The following is an 18,484-nucleotide window of genomic DNA, read 5'->3' on the forward strand; positions in this document are numbered from 1 at the left end:
AACTGACAGCCAGACTACTGCAAACTCTAGGACTCATAACAGCACACAAACCAACAGCCACTCTCAGACAACAACTCACCAGAATGAAGGACCCAATACCCAACATGAGCAAAACCAATGTAGTGTACAAAATCCCATGCAAGGACTACACAAAACACTACATAGGACAAACAGGAAGACAGCTAACGATCCGCATCCATGAAGACCAACTAGCCATGAAGCGACACGACCAGCTATCCTTCGTAGCCACACACGCAGATGACAAGCAACATGAATTCAACTGGGACAACACTACTATTATAGGACAAGCCAAACAGAGAACAGCCAGGGAATTCCCAGAGGTATGGCACTCACCCACGGATTCAATCAATAAGCACATCGACCTGGAGCCAAAATACCAACCACTGCAACAGACAGCTGGAACTGACAACTGGAAGCGGCAGATTCAAACCACTACAAATGCTGGAGGAAAGATCACAGAAGCGCTTCACAGGAGGCTCCCAAGCACTGAGGCTGTCACCTAAACAGGGGACGAAACGTCTGCAACACAAATTCCCAGCTCGGCGAACAGAACCACAACAACTTAGCTATTAATGAAGTGGCAAACAAGATGAAACTGTATTGAAGTATTCCGAGCAAAGTTTTCAAATGGCAAACATTCAAGAATACGGATTCAAAGAAAGATGACAATTAGGAGTTAAACTTGATTTAAACTGAATAATGGGATGGTCATAGCTACTAACAACTTTATATTAGTGTTAACTTGATTCATCACAGTCAAAGTAATACGGGTGGCGAAATGAGTGATGATTTCAAGAAGGGAAATTAGATTCAATATTTCAATGGAGAAAAAGGAAAATTAAAGAGTTAAAATAGGGAAGAGTGACACAACAAGTCAAATGAGTACGTGTTATATTTTTAGCATAGAATATGGAGAATAAGGAATTCAAAAAGAAACAAAAGTAGCAGCAGGGCCAAAAAAACCTGACACACGCACAAAGTTACAGGTGAAACAGAGGAACTAAGTAAAAGGTTTAGAAAGATGAAAAACAAGAGGGCCAGATGATAAAAAAATTGAAAGCTGTAATGGAGATTGGTGCTTTTAATTCAACAGCTGGTCTGACATGTTCTCCAGTTTTATCTTTTCTGTAAAAATGACAACGCTTAAGCTTAGCATCTTTGGAGACAGCAACAATGCTTTTTAAAACTATTAAAAAGAATGAGTTTTGTGAATAGTAGAAAATTAAAGGACTGGAAAAGTGTTTGTCACTTAGGCAAATTAATGACTGTATGCTGACTATAGTTCCATCATTATTTTGCCTGAGAGTTCATTATTTATTGATGTGTATGCTTTAATAAGTATCAGCTATTCACTCAAGGGACGTCACACAGTAACTAGACCGTGTCACTGTCCAATGCTCACTCTTAGGAACGTCAAAATACTGATCAGGAATTGGACGACAGCCAGTTTTCCCCATCCTAATCCAAAGAGATTGAGATGAATTGTAAGACTCCTTCCAATCATGTTGAGATCAGATAACATCATGTGAGATCAGATAACTCCGCACAGGCCAAGAACTGATTCTGAGTCTTATTGTAGAGATGGTCAGTAACCTGCTACATCACCAAAGGAATCATAGAGTCATACAACACAGAAACAGACCATTTAGTCTAACCAGCCCATGCCCAACATAATCCCAAACCAACTAGTCCCACCTACCTGCTCCTGGCCCATATCCATCCAAACCTTTCCCATTAATGTACTTATACAAATGTTTTTTTAAAAAATATTGTAATTGTGGACACCTCCACCACTTCCTCAGATGTTCATTCCACACATGAACCACGCTGTGTAAAAACATTTGCCCCGTACATCTTTTTAAAAATTTTCTTATCTTAAAAATGCACCCCTTAGTCTTGAACCCCCCCCCCCCCCCATCCGAAGGAAAAGGCAACCACAGTTAACTATCCATACCCCTTATTATTTCATAAACGTCTATCTGATCACTTCTCAACCTCTTACACTCCCGTGAAATAAGTCCCAGCCTTTCTTTATAATTCAAACCGGCAACATCCTGGGAAATCTCTTATGAACCCTCTCCAGCTTAATAATATCCTTCCTAGAACTAGGCAACTAGGACTGGACACAGTATTGCCGAAGAGGCCTCACCAATGTCTTGAGCAACCTCAACATGACTTCCTAACTCAAAAGACTAAGCAATGAAGCAAGGATGCCAAACACCTTTTTAGCTATCCTGTCTATGTGTGACATAAATTTCAAAGAATTGTGTACCTGCACCCCTAGGTCCCTCTGTTCGACAACACTACCCAAGGCCCTATCATTAATTGTATAAGCCCTATTCTTGTTATACCAAAATACAATACCTTCCATTTATCCAGATTTAACTCCAGTTGCCATTTTTCAGCCTGGAAACTCACTGAAGGTGTTACCTAAGTATGGCGACAAAACATCTGAAAATGAATCTTCCAGCTCAGCGAGCAAACCTACATCCATTTTTTTCAGCCCATTGACCCATTTGACTAATCCCTTTGTAAACTTAGAAAATCTTCTTCACTGTCTACTATGCCGCCAATTTTGGTGTTGCCTGCTAACTTACTAACCACATCTCCTATATTCTCATCCAAATCATTTATATAACTGACAAACAAGAAAGGACCCAGAACTGATCCCCATGGAACACCACTGGTGACAGGCCTCCAGTCTGAAAAGGGACCCTTCACAATCCTGCTGTTAAGCCAATTATGAATCCAATTGGCAAACTCACCCAGAATCCCATGTGACCTAACTTTACTAATTACTCTACCATGAAGAATCTTGCCAAACCCTTTACTAAAATCCAAGTAAACAATGTCTACTGCTCAGCCCTCATCAATCTTTTCAGTACCTTCCTCAAAAAACACAATCAAATTTGAGAAGCATGATCTTTCTTGTACACAAAAATGCTGACTATCCCTCATCAATTTTTGCCTCTCTAAACATCCATAAATCCTATCTTTTATAATCATCTCCAACAAATTACCTACAACTAAAGTCAGACTCTCAGATCTATAGTTCCCTGGTTTCTCCTTACAACCTTTCTAAAACAATGATACAACATTAGTCACCTCACCCATAGTTACAGGTGATGCACATATTTCTGCAAGGGATCTCATAATTTCCTCTCTTACTTCCCACGATGTTCTGGGATACATTAGAGCAGGTCCTAGAGATTTATTCACCTTTATATTTTCTAAGACCTCCCAAACTTCCTCTTCTGTATAATGAACTGTTTTAAAAACATCAATATTTATTTCTCAGCTTTCTCAAGACTCTATTTCTTTCTTCACAGTAAACATTGATGTAAAATATTCATTTAGTATCTCTCCCATCTCCTAGGGTTCCACACAAAGATGACCTCCTTGCTCTTTAGGGGCCCTACTCTCTCTCTCTCTCTCTTTTTCTCGTTATCCTCTTGCTCTTAAATGTATTTGTAAAATCTCTTTGGATTGTCCTTAAGCTTATCTGCCAATGTCTTCTCATATCCCTTCTTTGCCTTCCTGATTTCCTTAAGATTGCCCCTACACTCTTTATATTGATTAAGAGATTCAACTGAACGAAGCTGTTTATAACTAAGATTTACTTTTATTCTTGACTAGAACCTCAATACCTTTATTCATCCATTGTTCATTAATCTTACCAGCTTCACCCTTCAACAGGAACATGATGCCTCTGAACTCTCGTTATCACACACTTGAAAGCCTTGCACTTATCAGATGTCCTTTTATCTGTGAATAGTCTACGCCAATCAACTTTTGAAAATTTTGTCCCATTCCACTAAAATTTGCCTGACTCCAATTAAAAACTTTAACATTTATGGGAGGTGTATCCTTTCTCATAGCCAGTTTGAAACTAATAAAATTATGATCGCTAGACCCAAAGCGTTCCCCACTTTTATTTCACCAAGGTCTAGTTTTGCTCCTTTTCTCAAAGTATTCACATACTGATAAAGAAAATTTTGCTTGAGCACATTTGACAAATTCTTCACTATCCAAGCATTTAACACTATGGTAGCCCCAGTCAATGTTTGGAAAATTAAAATCCCCCCATAATTACAACATTATACTTATATATTTATATCTGAAATCTCCCAACATATTTGTTTCTCAATTTCCCTCTTACTATTGGGGATCTATGGTACAATACCATCACGGTGATATTTCTTATTTCTAATTTCTACCCATATATTTTACTTGACGACTTTTCAGAAATCTTATTTATTGCAGTAATTTATTCCTTAATCAAAAATGCCACGTCTCCCCTACCTTTATTTCCTACAGTCTCTAAAACACTGAGCTGCCAGTCTTGTCCATCGCTCAGCCAAGTTTCTGCAACAACTATGACATCCCAATCCCACGTTCCAACCTTACCTGTAAGACCTCCTGTATTGAAATAAAGGCTATTTAGTTCTTCAAAGTTACTGACTTATTTAGTCATATTCTAACACTAATACATTAAATGCACAGGCAGTCTTCATTTAACATAGTCCCACAAAAAGCCATTTTAGCATTGTTTATCTTTGGGACCTGTTTCTTTGTTTTGTATCATTTTCATTTTAGCATTGTTTACATGTATCATCGGTGTCTGTTAACATTTTAAATCAGTGCCTGGTTCTGCACTGCCTACTGCTTAGACACTCTCCCTCTTCTGCCTGTGGACAAAGGGGCCTTGCCTCCCAGGCTTGTCTTGCACTAACTTTGGTTCTTGGCCATCATTCTTCTTGTGTTGCTTTGCCCTAGCCTCACCTCTCATCTGCTATTCCTGCTTTTCAGGTCCAGGTCTCCTCTTCCCTTTATTAAGTTAAAGATCATACAATACCAGGTTATAGTCCAACAGGTTTATTTGGAAGCACTACTCCTTCGTCAGGTAGCTGTCAAATAGGGCTCCGAAATAAACCTGTTGGACTATAACCTGGTGTTGCGTGATTTTTAACTTTGTTCACTCCAGTCCAACACTGGCTCCTCCACATCATGGCTTCCCTTTATTCTTGGCCCAGCTCCCCGTTTACCTCCTGATTTCAAACTGAGGCCCTGTGCTCCATCTAATGGTAGACATTGGTCATTACATGGAGTAAAGTCAACCGCTGATGGAGCCTGGCAAAATTAAGTACAGAAGAATATTAAATTTAAAATAAAAGGATAATTTATATTATTACAGCATTTAATTTATAAATTTAGGAATTTAAATATTTAAAATAAAGGTGTTATGTATTTCAACTTAGAGGGTACCAATATAGTTCTTTCTCTTCTAAAGACAGCCTTACGAAACCTAATTCTAGTTTGAACATTTGATTCCCACAGAAACTAATACTTCCCTTAAAATCTTTTCATTCAAAATTGTGATTTTCAGGAATGGAACCAGGATTTAAAGTAAGGTCACTCTACACTACTGCAAAGTACAATGTTTGAGGGAGGGGAAAAAATGGTCATTGCATGTCTCGTCCAACTTCAAGGGCACCTTCTACTGATATTAAATGTGATTATTTGAATAATGTTATTTCAATGTGTCAGTTTAAGGAATCTTTGTGGAAGAAATAGCCTGTACCAAAGGAAATAAAAACTACAGCAGAAATGATTTTAAAAAAACTTTCCTCATGTTACAATTGTTGATAGGAACATGTACATAATGGGGATGGTTACAAACCCTCAGGCAACAGGGAACATACATTGTTAGATAACTTATCAAAGCATAATATCAAATTTATATTTATTTCAGTTTTATAGCAATTAGGATTATGAACTTGGTTAATTCCTCTGCACTTTTCATCTAAAGCAAACTCACCCTGTGTCTCCAAGTCCATGCAAGAAAATAACCTGTAAAATACAACCCAAACACACTGTCTTCATACCAGCACAAAGTAACACCAGACAATCAGCAGAGTCATGAAAATTCTTGATCTACAAGAAAGGATCAAATATAGAATGGTTGATTAAAACTGTTTCAATATACCAAGCAGTAAGATTCCAACGTAATTACAGTCATAAGATAATCGTAACTTCACTGGTATGGGATTAACTTCAAAATTGCTGATGCAGCAGCCTGCATATTATAAATTATCCAATCCCAAAATGAAATATGAAAGGGTCAAAACGGAATTTGGACGCCACAATTGCTGGCCAAAATACATAGGGGAAACCACAAAGATTAACCACAAACTATATTAGAGGGAATTTTTAGCAACAATCATATTAAAGTATCATTCTGAGCAGTGACGTCCTACCTTTACTCTTTAAAGGAGGCTGGAAAAAGACTAGAGTTTAAAATTGACCACAGATTCAATCTAATATCAGGCTGCAATATGTAGTGTGATCATGACAGTGACACTAATGAACTCTCCCCAGCTGCTGTCACCATGTGGAAAACAAACACTTCAAAAATATTTTCTCTCAGATGAAATAACAAAGTTATTCATACAGGTTTAAATACTGAAGTAATGCTTAACATATTAACTGAGATGCTTGCAGTTTTGAGTTTCATTAAAAACATAGATTGTTGGTTCATGTCCAAGTCTAGAGTTAAAAGAGTAATTCTTGTGTAAAGTAATTGAACAACAACTAATATAAAATTCACATTAAAACTGCAACAACTAATCACCAGAGACTGCGACAAGGAATTCAGAAGACATTTTAGTAAATCTGAAATGTCTCCCAGATGTCGAAGCATTGTGTTTTCTAGGCAGATCACGAGAACAGGTGGTTTCTTACCACTGCAGTCTCCCGTTCTGTTCCAGAGACAGTCGCAGCCTCATCGAGCAGCGGCAATGACATGTTGTTACCACACATACAACGTCACATGTACCGAATGCAAACCTGCAGATACAAAAGACCATAGTAAGAAACAGGGATAGTCAGGACTAAACACACCCAGTAGCAGATCTAATTGTAATACTGAGAAGACCTTGCTTAACAGTGCAAGTAGTTGCCTCAAAATTCAAACCAAGTCAAGGAATCATCTAAACTCACTATATCAAATTATGTTAAGGAAGAGATTAAAAGTTAGCATTAGTCAACTAACTGATAATCTGTTTCAAATACAAGATATACTCATTAGTATTGAGGTTTTATTTTAATTTCATTCTTCCTGTTAGCATTATTTCATTAGCAAATTAATTGAAACTTGCTAATCAGGCTGCTGAGATATCTAGTGTCCCACTGTAAGGCAAACTTCTAACCATGGCTATCAAGCACGGGATACCCAACCAAAAGGTTGAAGTTACAGTAATTTGCTCCCACGTTAAAGTTCCAGTACTGCGCAAGCCCCCATTTCAGGTGGTTTGCTTCAGTTGTGGACTAGTCTCAGGTTGAAGTAAAATCTTTCATCTTTAGGACCTGAAGCACAGATTCTAATGCCTAATAACAGTGTGACAATGGCATGTGTAAAGTGGCCAAAGGACAAACTGTCCAGTCTGGATAAAGGAAAAGGGAATTTGTGCCAAGGTCAGAGGACAAAAAAACCCACTGATTTTCTATTATCTAAGTAACAATCAAAAACTTTTAGGAGAAGAAGTTGTTCTGATTATTCCGGAACATAATATCAGACATTGTTTTATGAAGGATGATTGACCCAAACCATGAACTGTTTCTCTCTCAAATGCAGCCAGACCTTTGATATACTGAGCATTTTTTGTTTTTACTTTAGAAAGTCTACTGTACTACATAAGTTACAATTCTTCACAATTACCAGAATAATAACTGCTATGTTGAGTGTATTAATTATAAATGTACTTTCAGAATCAGTCTAGCCTTTCGAATAAAAACAAATTGCTGTAGAAACTCAGGTCTGGCAGCATCTATGGGAAGAAAACAAAGTTAATACTTAGAGTTTGGTGACTATTCTGTTATGTACAATTCTGATTTCTGTTTTTGTTTCACATCTGTAATTCCTTGTTAATATATTAGTCTTTTAAATAGTTACTTACTCATAAAGCAGGTATGCTTAACCAGATTGCAATAAGTAAAATGAATGTCTTTCATTCTGACAGTACAGTACGCTTAGCAAGACATAACTCTACAACACACAATGGACAGAATGGGGGAATCTCCAAATCTATAAGCATATGGGTTTGCTTATCATAAAATACAAACACAAGTGCAAAGGGCTCACAGGTTTTTGTTTTGAGAATGAATATTTGCTATTCTGCATGCAACGAGTTGATCATAGAAGGGTAAGAATTAAACGTCATGTCTAAAATATCAAGAATCTGAAACCAAGGGGCCAGATATTACCAATATCATTTTAGAGTAGATTGAAAGCATGATGAATATTAATAAAATGTACTGCATATGTTTAAAGTCCCACTGAGCAATGCAATATCAACAGAATGCATTGAATCTGCAACTATGTGCTCACAGGTATAAAAAAATCCCACACTGGTGCAAATGAACTGAGAACGGGTTAATCAAATGGGAATTAATCCCATGGCATAACAGAACAAGAATTCTAAATAATATTTTTACAGCACCAAGGCTTCAGAAAGTAACACTCAATACAACCTTGCATATATTGCTTAGTGGCACAATTAAAGAAAAAAATTGCAATTGAAGATGTTAAAGATGCTGTACAAGTTCTCCCTTATTATTATTTATTATATACATATCTACTGTCTTCTGCATTTATCTAAATGTTCAGACTGAAAGGTCAGACCCAACCATAGGTAGTTTATCATTCCTATTTTTAGTGTAGACAATTCCAGGGTTGACAGATGTACCTGTTCGAATAGCCTCAGGGACAACCAAAGCAGAGAATGAAACAAAAACTTAGATCATAAATTCAGGTTTATATCTGGGTTTTGCACAGTTTTTAATAATTTCAGTTGAGAAAATAGAAATGTCACAACTAAACTCAGCAATTTCTACTAGACAGTGCACAAATTGATCATAGGGTTGAAACAGAGCAGGTTTGATTGTGATGTGTGCAGCTGAAGACTAAACATTCACTTTGGAAGCTCATAACACACAATGGCCAATCAGGGGAAGTTTCAGCTTCAAATAACCTCCAAGGTGACTATTCTGTTATGTATTTAAAGAGACTGTTTTAGTTTTTACAATTTACTTTGTGTGTAATTTACAGCAAATATAAAAACTGTCAGAGACAATCTGGTTAATTGGAAATATGGGCAACCAGCATCTTTCAACTCTAAGAATAAAACACCATTTAAGCACTCATGAAAATGAATACAAATATTACCTATTAGCACTTATAGTTACCCAATGGTAATGGTAAGTCAGCATGGACAAGTTCGATCCAGGGATCTGTTTCCGTGCTGCATGACTATGACTATGACTTGATTTTACTCGATATATAAAAGTTATTTATATGCCTCTCTGGATGCTGATCAAAGACCATCAGCCTGAAATTGTTTCTCTCTCTCCACACAAATGTTGCCAAACCTGATTATTTCCAGCATATTCTATTTTTATTCCAGATGTCCAGCATCCAGTATACTTTTTGTGCTACTTTTATTCCAGATACTTAATAAATCAGATATTTATGTGTGAAGCATCTTGCATTTGATACCATTGATGCAATCAGACATAGCACTTTTTAGTAGGGCACTGAAAAAGTAGCCACCACGCATAGTAAAATAAGGGGAGAAAGGGATTGAGAAATAACAACAGAAATTTAAGGGTATTAAGGCAGCTTTTGAAAGTAGGACAGAAGTAAGTGAAATACAGCCCGACAGAAGGAATTTGAGGGGAAGTAAAATACAGAGTACAGGACATATGGGTTGAGGATATTATGGAGACAGACAGAGGTAAATCTATACAAAGCTTAAAACATTGGTTAGGAAATAAATCCAACTGAATATTGATAGTAACTTAAGGAAACAGTCAGCACCATACTGTCCACATTTCTATATCAGCATCATGGCTTGAGGCACTTTCACATCTTGAACTATATTTATTTTTGGTGGAATATTTCTATCCACATCTCTACCTATCTCAGGTCAATTAGACAAGCAGGTAACTTCCTGATAGCTTCTACCAAACAACAGGCCTTTGGAAATTATGTCACGTATTTTAGAAATATGAACTCTATAAATAATGTCTGGTATGTGCTGAACTGCACACATTCCTGCAACAACTAAAACAAGGAACTTGTGTAGAGAATTATGGATCAAAATAACTTCAAACTTGATGGGCGTGCTTAAAGCACTAACTTTCATAATATTTTCTGAACAAAGCACTCAGAATTATTAAGTGCATGATCCACAATTTCCATTCACCCTCACAGCATAGATCATAAGATGAGTTTTAAATTCAATTTAGAATATCCCTCTACATCTCTGTACTGGCAATTCATAGAAGTCCACGTTAAGTAAAACTTATGGACAGGTTTCTGTGAAAGGAGAACTGATAGTACCACAGAATACCTTCTAGACTGTTTGCCCTCAGTTAATAAATGGTCATTTCTCACTTATTACAGCCTTTGGCTTAACATCAAACCTGTCAATAAAACAGTAACAATAACCACATCCTAAGATTCGGAAATTCACCCCAGCCAACTGTAATAGTACAAAGATTTATGTATTTGAAATGCAGTATGAACACAAGTCTTCAAGTTGTATTCAGGACAAACTGAATTTATTACATGTATAAACATGCATTCAGTACCTTAACAGCAAAACTAAGAAAAACAGAAATTGCTGTAAAATCTCAGGTCTGGCAAAATGTGTGGACAGAAATCAATTAATGTTTTGGGTTCAGTGACCATTCTTCAGAAGTTCTTCCAGTTTTTTTGTTGAAGTTTTTTTTGTAAGAGTATGGCTGTTCTTCTTACTGTTGTGTATAAGATCCAAGAGCAATCTGTTAGTGCTCCTGTGCCTATATGTAACTGTTATGCACCACTTAAAAGAAACAGGTTATATTAAATCAATAAACTAGGAAGAAATATTTGCATTTATGTAATACTGAACACAACTTTAGGGCATACTAAACTTCTCTGCAGCCAAAGCGCATTTGGTTACTGTTGCAATATATGATACACTGTAGCTATTTACACATTGCAAGGTGATAATGACGAGATAATCCATTTAAATGTTAACATGGAGATAAGCAAGAACCAAGAATAATGAAGAATATTCCTGCCCTTCAACTAAAATAGATGTAAGTTTACCTCCACTGAGGTCAGAAAGGGCCTCAGTTAACATCTAGTCAGACAGTACCACTGACAGCGCAGTACTGCTTTGACACCACACTGCAGTTCTTGTGAGAACAGCTCAAGGAACACCTGATCTCCAATTGTTCATTATCTTGTTTTGCTGACTGAAACCTCACATCTTTCCCTTGTCCCACTGGGTCAACACACGATGATCATTTTCAAACCACCAGCATCTGCTGTGTTCTTTTTGAAAAAATACAACTGTGAAGGTGCAGGAGGCGGCCATTTGACTCATTGTGGTTGCACTGACTCCATTATCTAATTCCTAATGAAGGACTTTTGCCTGAAACGTTGATTTTCCTGCTCCTTGGATGCTGCCTGATCTGCTGTGCTTTTCCAGTACTATTCTAATCTTGACTCTAATCTCCAGCATCTGCAATACTAAGGTTTATTTTGTAAGAAAAACAGATATTGCTGTAAAATCTCAGGCCTGACAAAATCTGTGGACAGAAATCAATGTTTTGGGTTCAGTGACCATTCTTCAGATGTTCTTCCAGTTTTTTTGTTGAAGTTTGGCCATTTTTCTAATGCCAATCGCCTGTCATTTCCCCATATTCTTGCACACCATTTCTATCCAAATAATCATCTGTTCTCTTGAATGCCTCATGTGAAGCTGCTGACTGTAGCTCCACAAATCTCCCAACTACCACCACACCCAAAACAATGGGAAGATGCAATCTACCCTCACCCATCAGCTGTGTTTGATATGTGGGGTGGGAGAAGAGAGGTGTGGGGGGTCAGGGAGCAGAGTGACAGAGGGGGTGGGAGAGAGAAAGGTGTAGGAGTGGTAGGTGTGTGTGTGTGTGTAGGGGGGGGGGGTTGTGTGTGTGTGGGGGGGGAGGGGGGCTGTGTGTGTGTGGGGGGGGGAGGGGGGTTGTGTGTGTGTGTGGGGGGGGGAGGGGGGTTGTGTGTGTGTGTGTGGGGGGGAGGGGGGTTGTGTGTGTGTGGGGGGGGAGGGGGGTTGTGTGTGTGTGGGGGGGAGGGGGGTTGTGTGTGTGTGGGGGGGGAGGGGGTTGTGTGTGTGTGGGGGGGGAGGGGGGTTGTGTGTGTGGGGGGGGGAGGGGGGTTGTGTGTGTGGGGGGGGAGGGGGGTTGTGTGTGGGGGGGGAAGGGGGGTTGTGTGTGGGGGGGGGAAGGGGGGTTGCTTGTAGGGGAGGGGAGGGGGGTTGCGTGTAGGGGAGGGGAGGGGGGTTGCGTGTGTGTGGGGGGGAGGGGGGTGTGTGTGGGGGGAGGGGGGGTGTGTGTGGGGGGGAGAGGGGGTGTGTGGGGGGGGAGGGGGGTTGTGTGTGGGGGGGAGGGGGGTTGTGTGTGGGGGGGAGGGGGGTTGTGTGTGGGGGGGAGGGGGGTTGTGTGTGGGGGGGGAGGGGGTTTGTGTGTGGGGGGGGAGGGGGTTTGTGTGTGGGGGGGGAGGGGGGGTTGTGTGTGGAGGGGGGGAGGGGGGTTGTGTGTGGAGGGGGGGAGGGGGGTTGTGTGTGGAGGGGGGGAGGGGGGTTGTGTGTGGAGGGGGGGAGGGGGGTTGTGTGTGGAGGGGGGGAGGGGGGTTGTGTGTGGAGGGGGGGAGGGGGGTTGTGTGTGGAGGGGGGGAGGGGGGTTGTGTGTGGAGGGGGGGAGGGGGGTTGTGTGTGGAGGGGGGGAGGGGGGTTGTGTGTGGAGGGGGGGAGGGGGGTTGTGTGTGGAGGGGGGGAGGGGGGTTGTGTGTGGAGGGGGGGAGGGGGATTGTGTGTGGAGGGGGGGAGGGGGATTGTGTGTGGAGGGGGGGAGGGGGGTTGTGTGTGGAGGGGGGGGAGGGGGGTTGTGTGTGGAGGGGGAGGGGGGTTGTGTGTGGGGGTGGGGGAGGGGGGTTGTGTGTGTGGGGGGAGGGGGGTTGTGTGTGTGGGGGGGGAGGGGGGTTGTGTGTGTGTGTGTGGGGGGAGGGGGGGTTGTGTGTGTGGGGGGGAGGGGTTTGTGTGTGTGGGGGGGGAGGGGGGGTTGTGTGTGTGTGGGGGGGAGGGGGGTTGTGTGTGGGGGGGAGGGGGGGGTTGTGTGTGTGGGGGGGAGGGGGGGGTTGTGTGTGTGGGGGGGGAGGGGGGGGTTGTGTGTGGGGGGGAGGGGGGGTTGTGTGTGTGGGGTGGAGGGGGGATTGTGTGTGTGGGGGGGGGAGGGGGGGGGTGTGTGTGGGGGGGGGAGGGGGGGGTGTGTGGGGGGGGGGGGTTGTGTGTGGGGGGGGGAGGAGGGGGGGGTTGTGTGTGGGGGGGGAGGGGGGGTTGTGTGTGTGGGGTGGAGGGGGGATTGTGTGTGTGGGGGGGGAGGGGGGGGTTGTGTGTGTGGGGGGGGGAGGGGGGGTTGTGTGTGTGGGGGGGGGAGGGGGGGTTGTGTGTGTGTGGGGGGGAGGGGGGGGTTGGGTGTGTGGGGGGGGAGGGGGGGGTTGTGTGTGTGGGGTGGAGGGGGGGTTGTGTGTGTGGGGGGGGAGGGGGGGGTTGTGTGTGGGGGGGGGAGGGGGGGTTGTGTGAGGGGGTGTGGGCAGGGTTCAAGAAGAGCACGGCTCGGAGGGAGAGGAGACTTCTGCGGTGAAAGCTGTGGATTTGTCACGGCCGACCCCGTATCACCGCGTCCGAATCGGACCGCGAAGACCAAGGACGGCTCCGGCGGGGCCCGTCAACAGTGAATCCAATAAACAGAGCAGACAATTACCTTCAGTCAAATAACTGCCGACACCGAGCAGTCTGCCTCTCCGCAACGACAGGCTAGATCACGTGACAACACCCCACTTCCGCCCCATGCAGATGACGTCACCCGTCCTGCTTCTTTAGCTATTTCCTGCCCCCTAGCGGTTGGAGGATCTTCTCCCGTCTATTTGATTCTTTATAGATTTCCCTACAACAGTGCCACAGGCACAACCGGAGTGTAATTTCCAGCTATTATTGCAATGTTCAGCCGCTACCCTGCTGACCACACCCTCTCCTCTGCAGAGAGACTGGATGTTCAAGTACGACTTGCTCTAGAGGTGTGGCAGAGCGTATCTGGACAGGGCGATTAAAAATATCAACAATTTCTCAAGATTGTTTTCACATCCTCAACTCTTCCAGTGGATTCTGAAATACTCAAAGGATAAAATAAAGGAAGAAAATTCACTCGTGGGATGTGGGTTCTGCCGGCTGGGTCTGCATTATTTGCCCATTCCTGGCTGTCCTTGAGAAGGTGGTGGTGAGCTGCTGCATTGAACTCCTGCAGTCCATATGTTGATGGTTGACCCACAGTGCTGTTAGGGAATTGCAAGACTTTGACTCAGAGATATTGAAGGACCAACCATCTCAGGATAATGAATGGCTTGGAAGGGAATCATAGGAGGTGCTGTTCCCGTGTTTCTGTTACCTTTATTCCTCTAGATGGAACGGTTTGTGGTTGGAAGGACCTTCGATGAATCTCTCCAGGGCACCTCCTGGATGGTACACACTGCTGTTACTGGGCTTTGTTAGTGTCTACACTAGTGGATGTGGTGCCAAACAAGTGGGTCTTGGATGGTGTACAGTTTCCTATGCATTGTTAGAGCCAGGCAAGTGGGGAGTATTCTTCACATACCTGACTTGTGCCTTGTAGGTAGTGAGCAGGGTATAGGGAATCAGGAAGCAAGTTACTTGCTGCAATTTTCCAAGCCTCTGACTTGCTTTTGTAATCTTTGTATTTACTGTATATGCTTAGTCCAGTTCAACTTCTGGACAATGGTAACCCCCAAGATCTTGACCCTGGGGGAATTCATGGTGGTAATCCCATTTAACAGCTGGGATGTGGTTCGATTTTTTTTCTTGGAGATGGTCAATGTCTGGCATTTGTGTTGCATAAATGTTACTTGCCCTTTTCAGCTGGACTTTGGATATTGCCCAGATTATGCTGCATTTGAACTTAAGACTGCCTAAGTATTTGAGGAGTTGTGAATGGTGCTGAACATTGTGCAGTTTTTGACAAATATCCTATATCTGACCTCACGGTGGAGGGAAGGTGAAGCAGCTGAAAATGGTTAGGCCTAGGATACTACCTTGAGATTTCCAGGACCCAAGATGGCTAACCATAAATAATCACTGTCTTCCCACATGCCAGATATGACTCCAAACAGCAGAGAAATTTCATTGATTCCAGTTTTGCTAAGGATTCTGGATGCCATACTCAGTCAAATGATAGGGCAGTCACTCTCATCTCACCATTTCAACTACTTGGTCATATGGTAGTGGTTAAATTAGTAGGGACAAGGAATTTATTACTGTGGCTCAATAATGTAAGTAAAATATCAAGTCTCAACTTTAGAAGTTTTCAAATATTAATTGTTTACATATATCTGGAAATAAAAGTTGTAACCAAAACCTGATTGTCCTACAAAGCAAAATAAATATTAATGAAAGAATCAAGCTAAAGATTGCATCTAAAGTGAGGTCTTTTTGAGCCATTATTGTGTATGTGGAATTACCAGTTTTTTGCTTGTGTATGTTGTGTATGAATATGTCCAGTGCTTTGACTAATTTTTAGTGCCAATGCTAACTGGACATAATGGGATTAAAAAGTCACAGCTAACGTTGATATCATTTCATAAAGTGATTCCAAATTATATAAAAGAGGAAGGAATCCAGTGGGGCAAGATTTCAGAGTTTAGGTTAGATTCTCTACAGTGTGGAAACAGGCCCTTCAGCTGAACAAGTTCACACCGATCCTCCAAAGAGTAACCCACCCAGACCCATTTCCCTCAGACTAATGCACCTAACGCTATGGGCAATTTAGCATGGCCAATTCACCTTACCTACACCTTTGGACTGTGGGAGGAAATCAGAGCACCCGGAGGAAACCCACACAGGCACAGGGAGAATGTGCAAACTCCACACAGTTGCCCAAGGCCAGAATCGAACTTGGGTTCCTGGTGCTGTGAGACAGCAGTGCTAACCACTGAGCTACCGTGTTGTGAGCTTCCAGTCTATTTTCACATCTGTTCAGTAAAACTCCTGTCAGCACAATCTTGGGACAACTTGGCTCCAAGGTCCCAAGATTTGAGGCTGATTTGTTTTTTCCCAGCTCACAGTTTGCTGGAAGGGGAGAGCACCTTTATGTGACTCCACACATGCGGTCACAACAATCAATAGGAATCAATTGGGATTTCAGCAGGTAGGGTGGCTAGATAATACTGCATTTGTGCTTTAGAATCGGAGTACTTGAAAATACTTAAAAGATTGCCAGTCTTCCAAGTTCCAGTCCAGGTTGTGTATTTTGAAGTTTGCCAAGGAAAGTAAGGGTAGAAATTCTGGATGTTCTGAACACAATTTTCCTATCACCACTGGATATGTAGATAGTGCCAGAGGATTGGAAGGATGTAAATGTTACATGTTTGTCTCTAAACTAAATGGAAAGAGGGTTAAGTTCAGCAACTCCAAGTCAATCAGCCCAACAGTGGTGGTGGAACACCAAGACAAATAAACTGGCATAAACATAAAGGTGGTAAAAACAATGACTGCAGATGCTGGAAAGCAAATACTGGATTAGTGGTGCTGGAAGAGCACAGCAGTTCAGGCAGCATCCAACGAGCAGCGAAATCGATGTTTCGGGCAAAAGCCCTTCAAACATAAGTCAGTGTGGATTTGTTAAAGACCAGTCTTGCTTGACTAACTTGATGAAGTTGTTTGACGAAGCAATGGACAGGCTTGATATACCAAATGAGACATGTTAGTAAAATTAAAGCTCACAGCATTTAAGGGTTTGTGACAGTGGGATGTTTAAAAAAAATGTAATTATTACTTCAAGATGAACATTACAGAGCTCCAGGAAGATAGCAAGTTTGTGGAATTAAACAGCTCTAACAAAGAACAGGCACAGGGTGAACAACTCAAAACACATGAAAAAATTTGTGCTCTGGTGCCTTTAGTAGTGAACAGTATTCAATCAGGGAGAAGGCTAGTGGGTGGGAACCTTACCACTTGCACCAAGGGCCTCGGATATCTCGCCCACCCTGCTGCAAACTGAGGACTACATCCTACTGCTGTTTTATTATTATAGGCCAGAAGCTGCTACCCAGGGAACACAGCAAGCAAAACCTGTCATGGTCCCAGGTCTCTGATGAGTGTCATATCAACAGCAGCAAATCTGTAGAATGAAGCAACATAGATTTCGTTGGCTGTTCAACTAGCAGCCAAGATCCTCAACAGTTCCACAAGACTTTATCCTAAGATGTATATGACATGCATAAACAGTATTTTAAGAGATAAAAAAATTATTAAAGCAGAATTCCATATTACTTCAAGATTTTATATATTAAAATTATGAACCGTAAATTTGTACGCTAAAAAATATCTTGTCTGACTCCTAACATTACTATATTTTCTCTTTTGGCATCTCCTTTACTCCAAAACGGACACAAACATTCATATTCCTTTCTTGAAAATATGTATATTGCCTTGTTACAATTGTTTCAAATAATATCTCAATGGCGATCCATTCCTGGGGCAGATGCTCACCCTTCAAAGCAAAATGGACTTGTTCATTCCGGATAGCCATATGTACAAATACCAAACCCTCTGTATATAAATAAAGTGTGTGGCACTGCATTTTATACAAAAGCAGATTTACGGTATTTAATGTACTCTGCTACGAAAGATTTGATCCTAAATTGCATGGGTCACAAACACAAGCAGCACTGTTTTTCAACCAGCCAGAGGACTAATCACAATGAATCACACTAAATAGCAGATGTTACTTTCCAAATCAGACACCTTAGAATCTCAACTCTCTTGCCACATTTTTATTTAGCAATACTGTTGCAGCAGGAAAAGAAAATGCAAGTTGGAGCCTAGAGGTGGATTTCAGTACAGGAAAGCTACAATCTGAAGACTGAACAGGAAAAGGTGGAAATGGTGACAGAAGTTCTGGAAGAACTGAAAAAGATTATTCGTGAGGCACTTCTTGGATGTCCAATTAAACAGCAACCATCTTTGGTAAAGATTTTAGTTTAAGGATTCAACTTTATTTTATATTCTGCTCACCATTAACCTTTACTCCTTGTAAACCTCCTCATTATTATAAATTTTTGCCCAAATTCCAACAACTGTGTAACAATTAAAGGGCATCACATTTCAAGCTCAGCAAGCAGTATGGAAAATTTAAATTGTTTGGGACAGTTTGGTTGACTGTAGCTATGAGGCAAATTTTACATAAAATGTACATTAATAGCTGGAGAGATTTATATTCATTTCTGTGGTTCACACTTTATTGCCATCATGTTATTGCATACACAAGGCATGTATACACGATAGCTCAC

At 41.6% G+C, this 18,484-nt stretch overlaps 1 protein-coding gene across 1 annotated transcript in view; it reads right to left on the bottom strand.

The window, feature by feature from the left end:
* Positions 1 to 14,004, bottom strand: part of lypla2 (lysophospholipase 2) — a 32,033-nt gene extending 18,029 nt beyond the window's left edge. Inside the window, exons 1-3 of the mRNA XM_072548431.1 lie at positions 13,888 to 14,004; positions 6,763 to 6,867; positions 5,840 to 5,871 (exon numbers count right to left, since the gene is read on the bottom strand). Coding sequence (XP_072404532.1) covers positions 5,840 to 5,871; positions 6,763 to 6,840 — 110 coding nt within the window. The 5' untranslated portion in view covers positions 6,841 to 6,867; positions 13,888 to 14,004. The remainder of the gene's footprint in view (positions 1 to 5,839; positions 5,872 to 6,762; positions 6,868 to 13,887) is intronic.
* Between the last annotated feature and the right edge of the window lie 4,480 nt (positions 14,005 to 18,484).

Source organism: Chiloscyllium punctatum, chromosome 27 (assembly GCF_047496795.1).
Source record: "Chiloscyllium punctatum isolate Juve2018m chromosome 27, sChiPun1.3, whole genome shotgun sequence".
NCBI classification, from domain to species: Eukaryota; Metazoa; Chordata; class Chondrichthyes; order Orectolobiformes; family Hemiscylliidae; genus Chiloscyllium; species Chiloscyllium punctatum.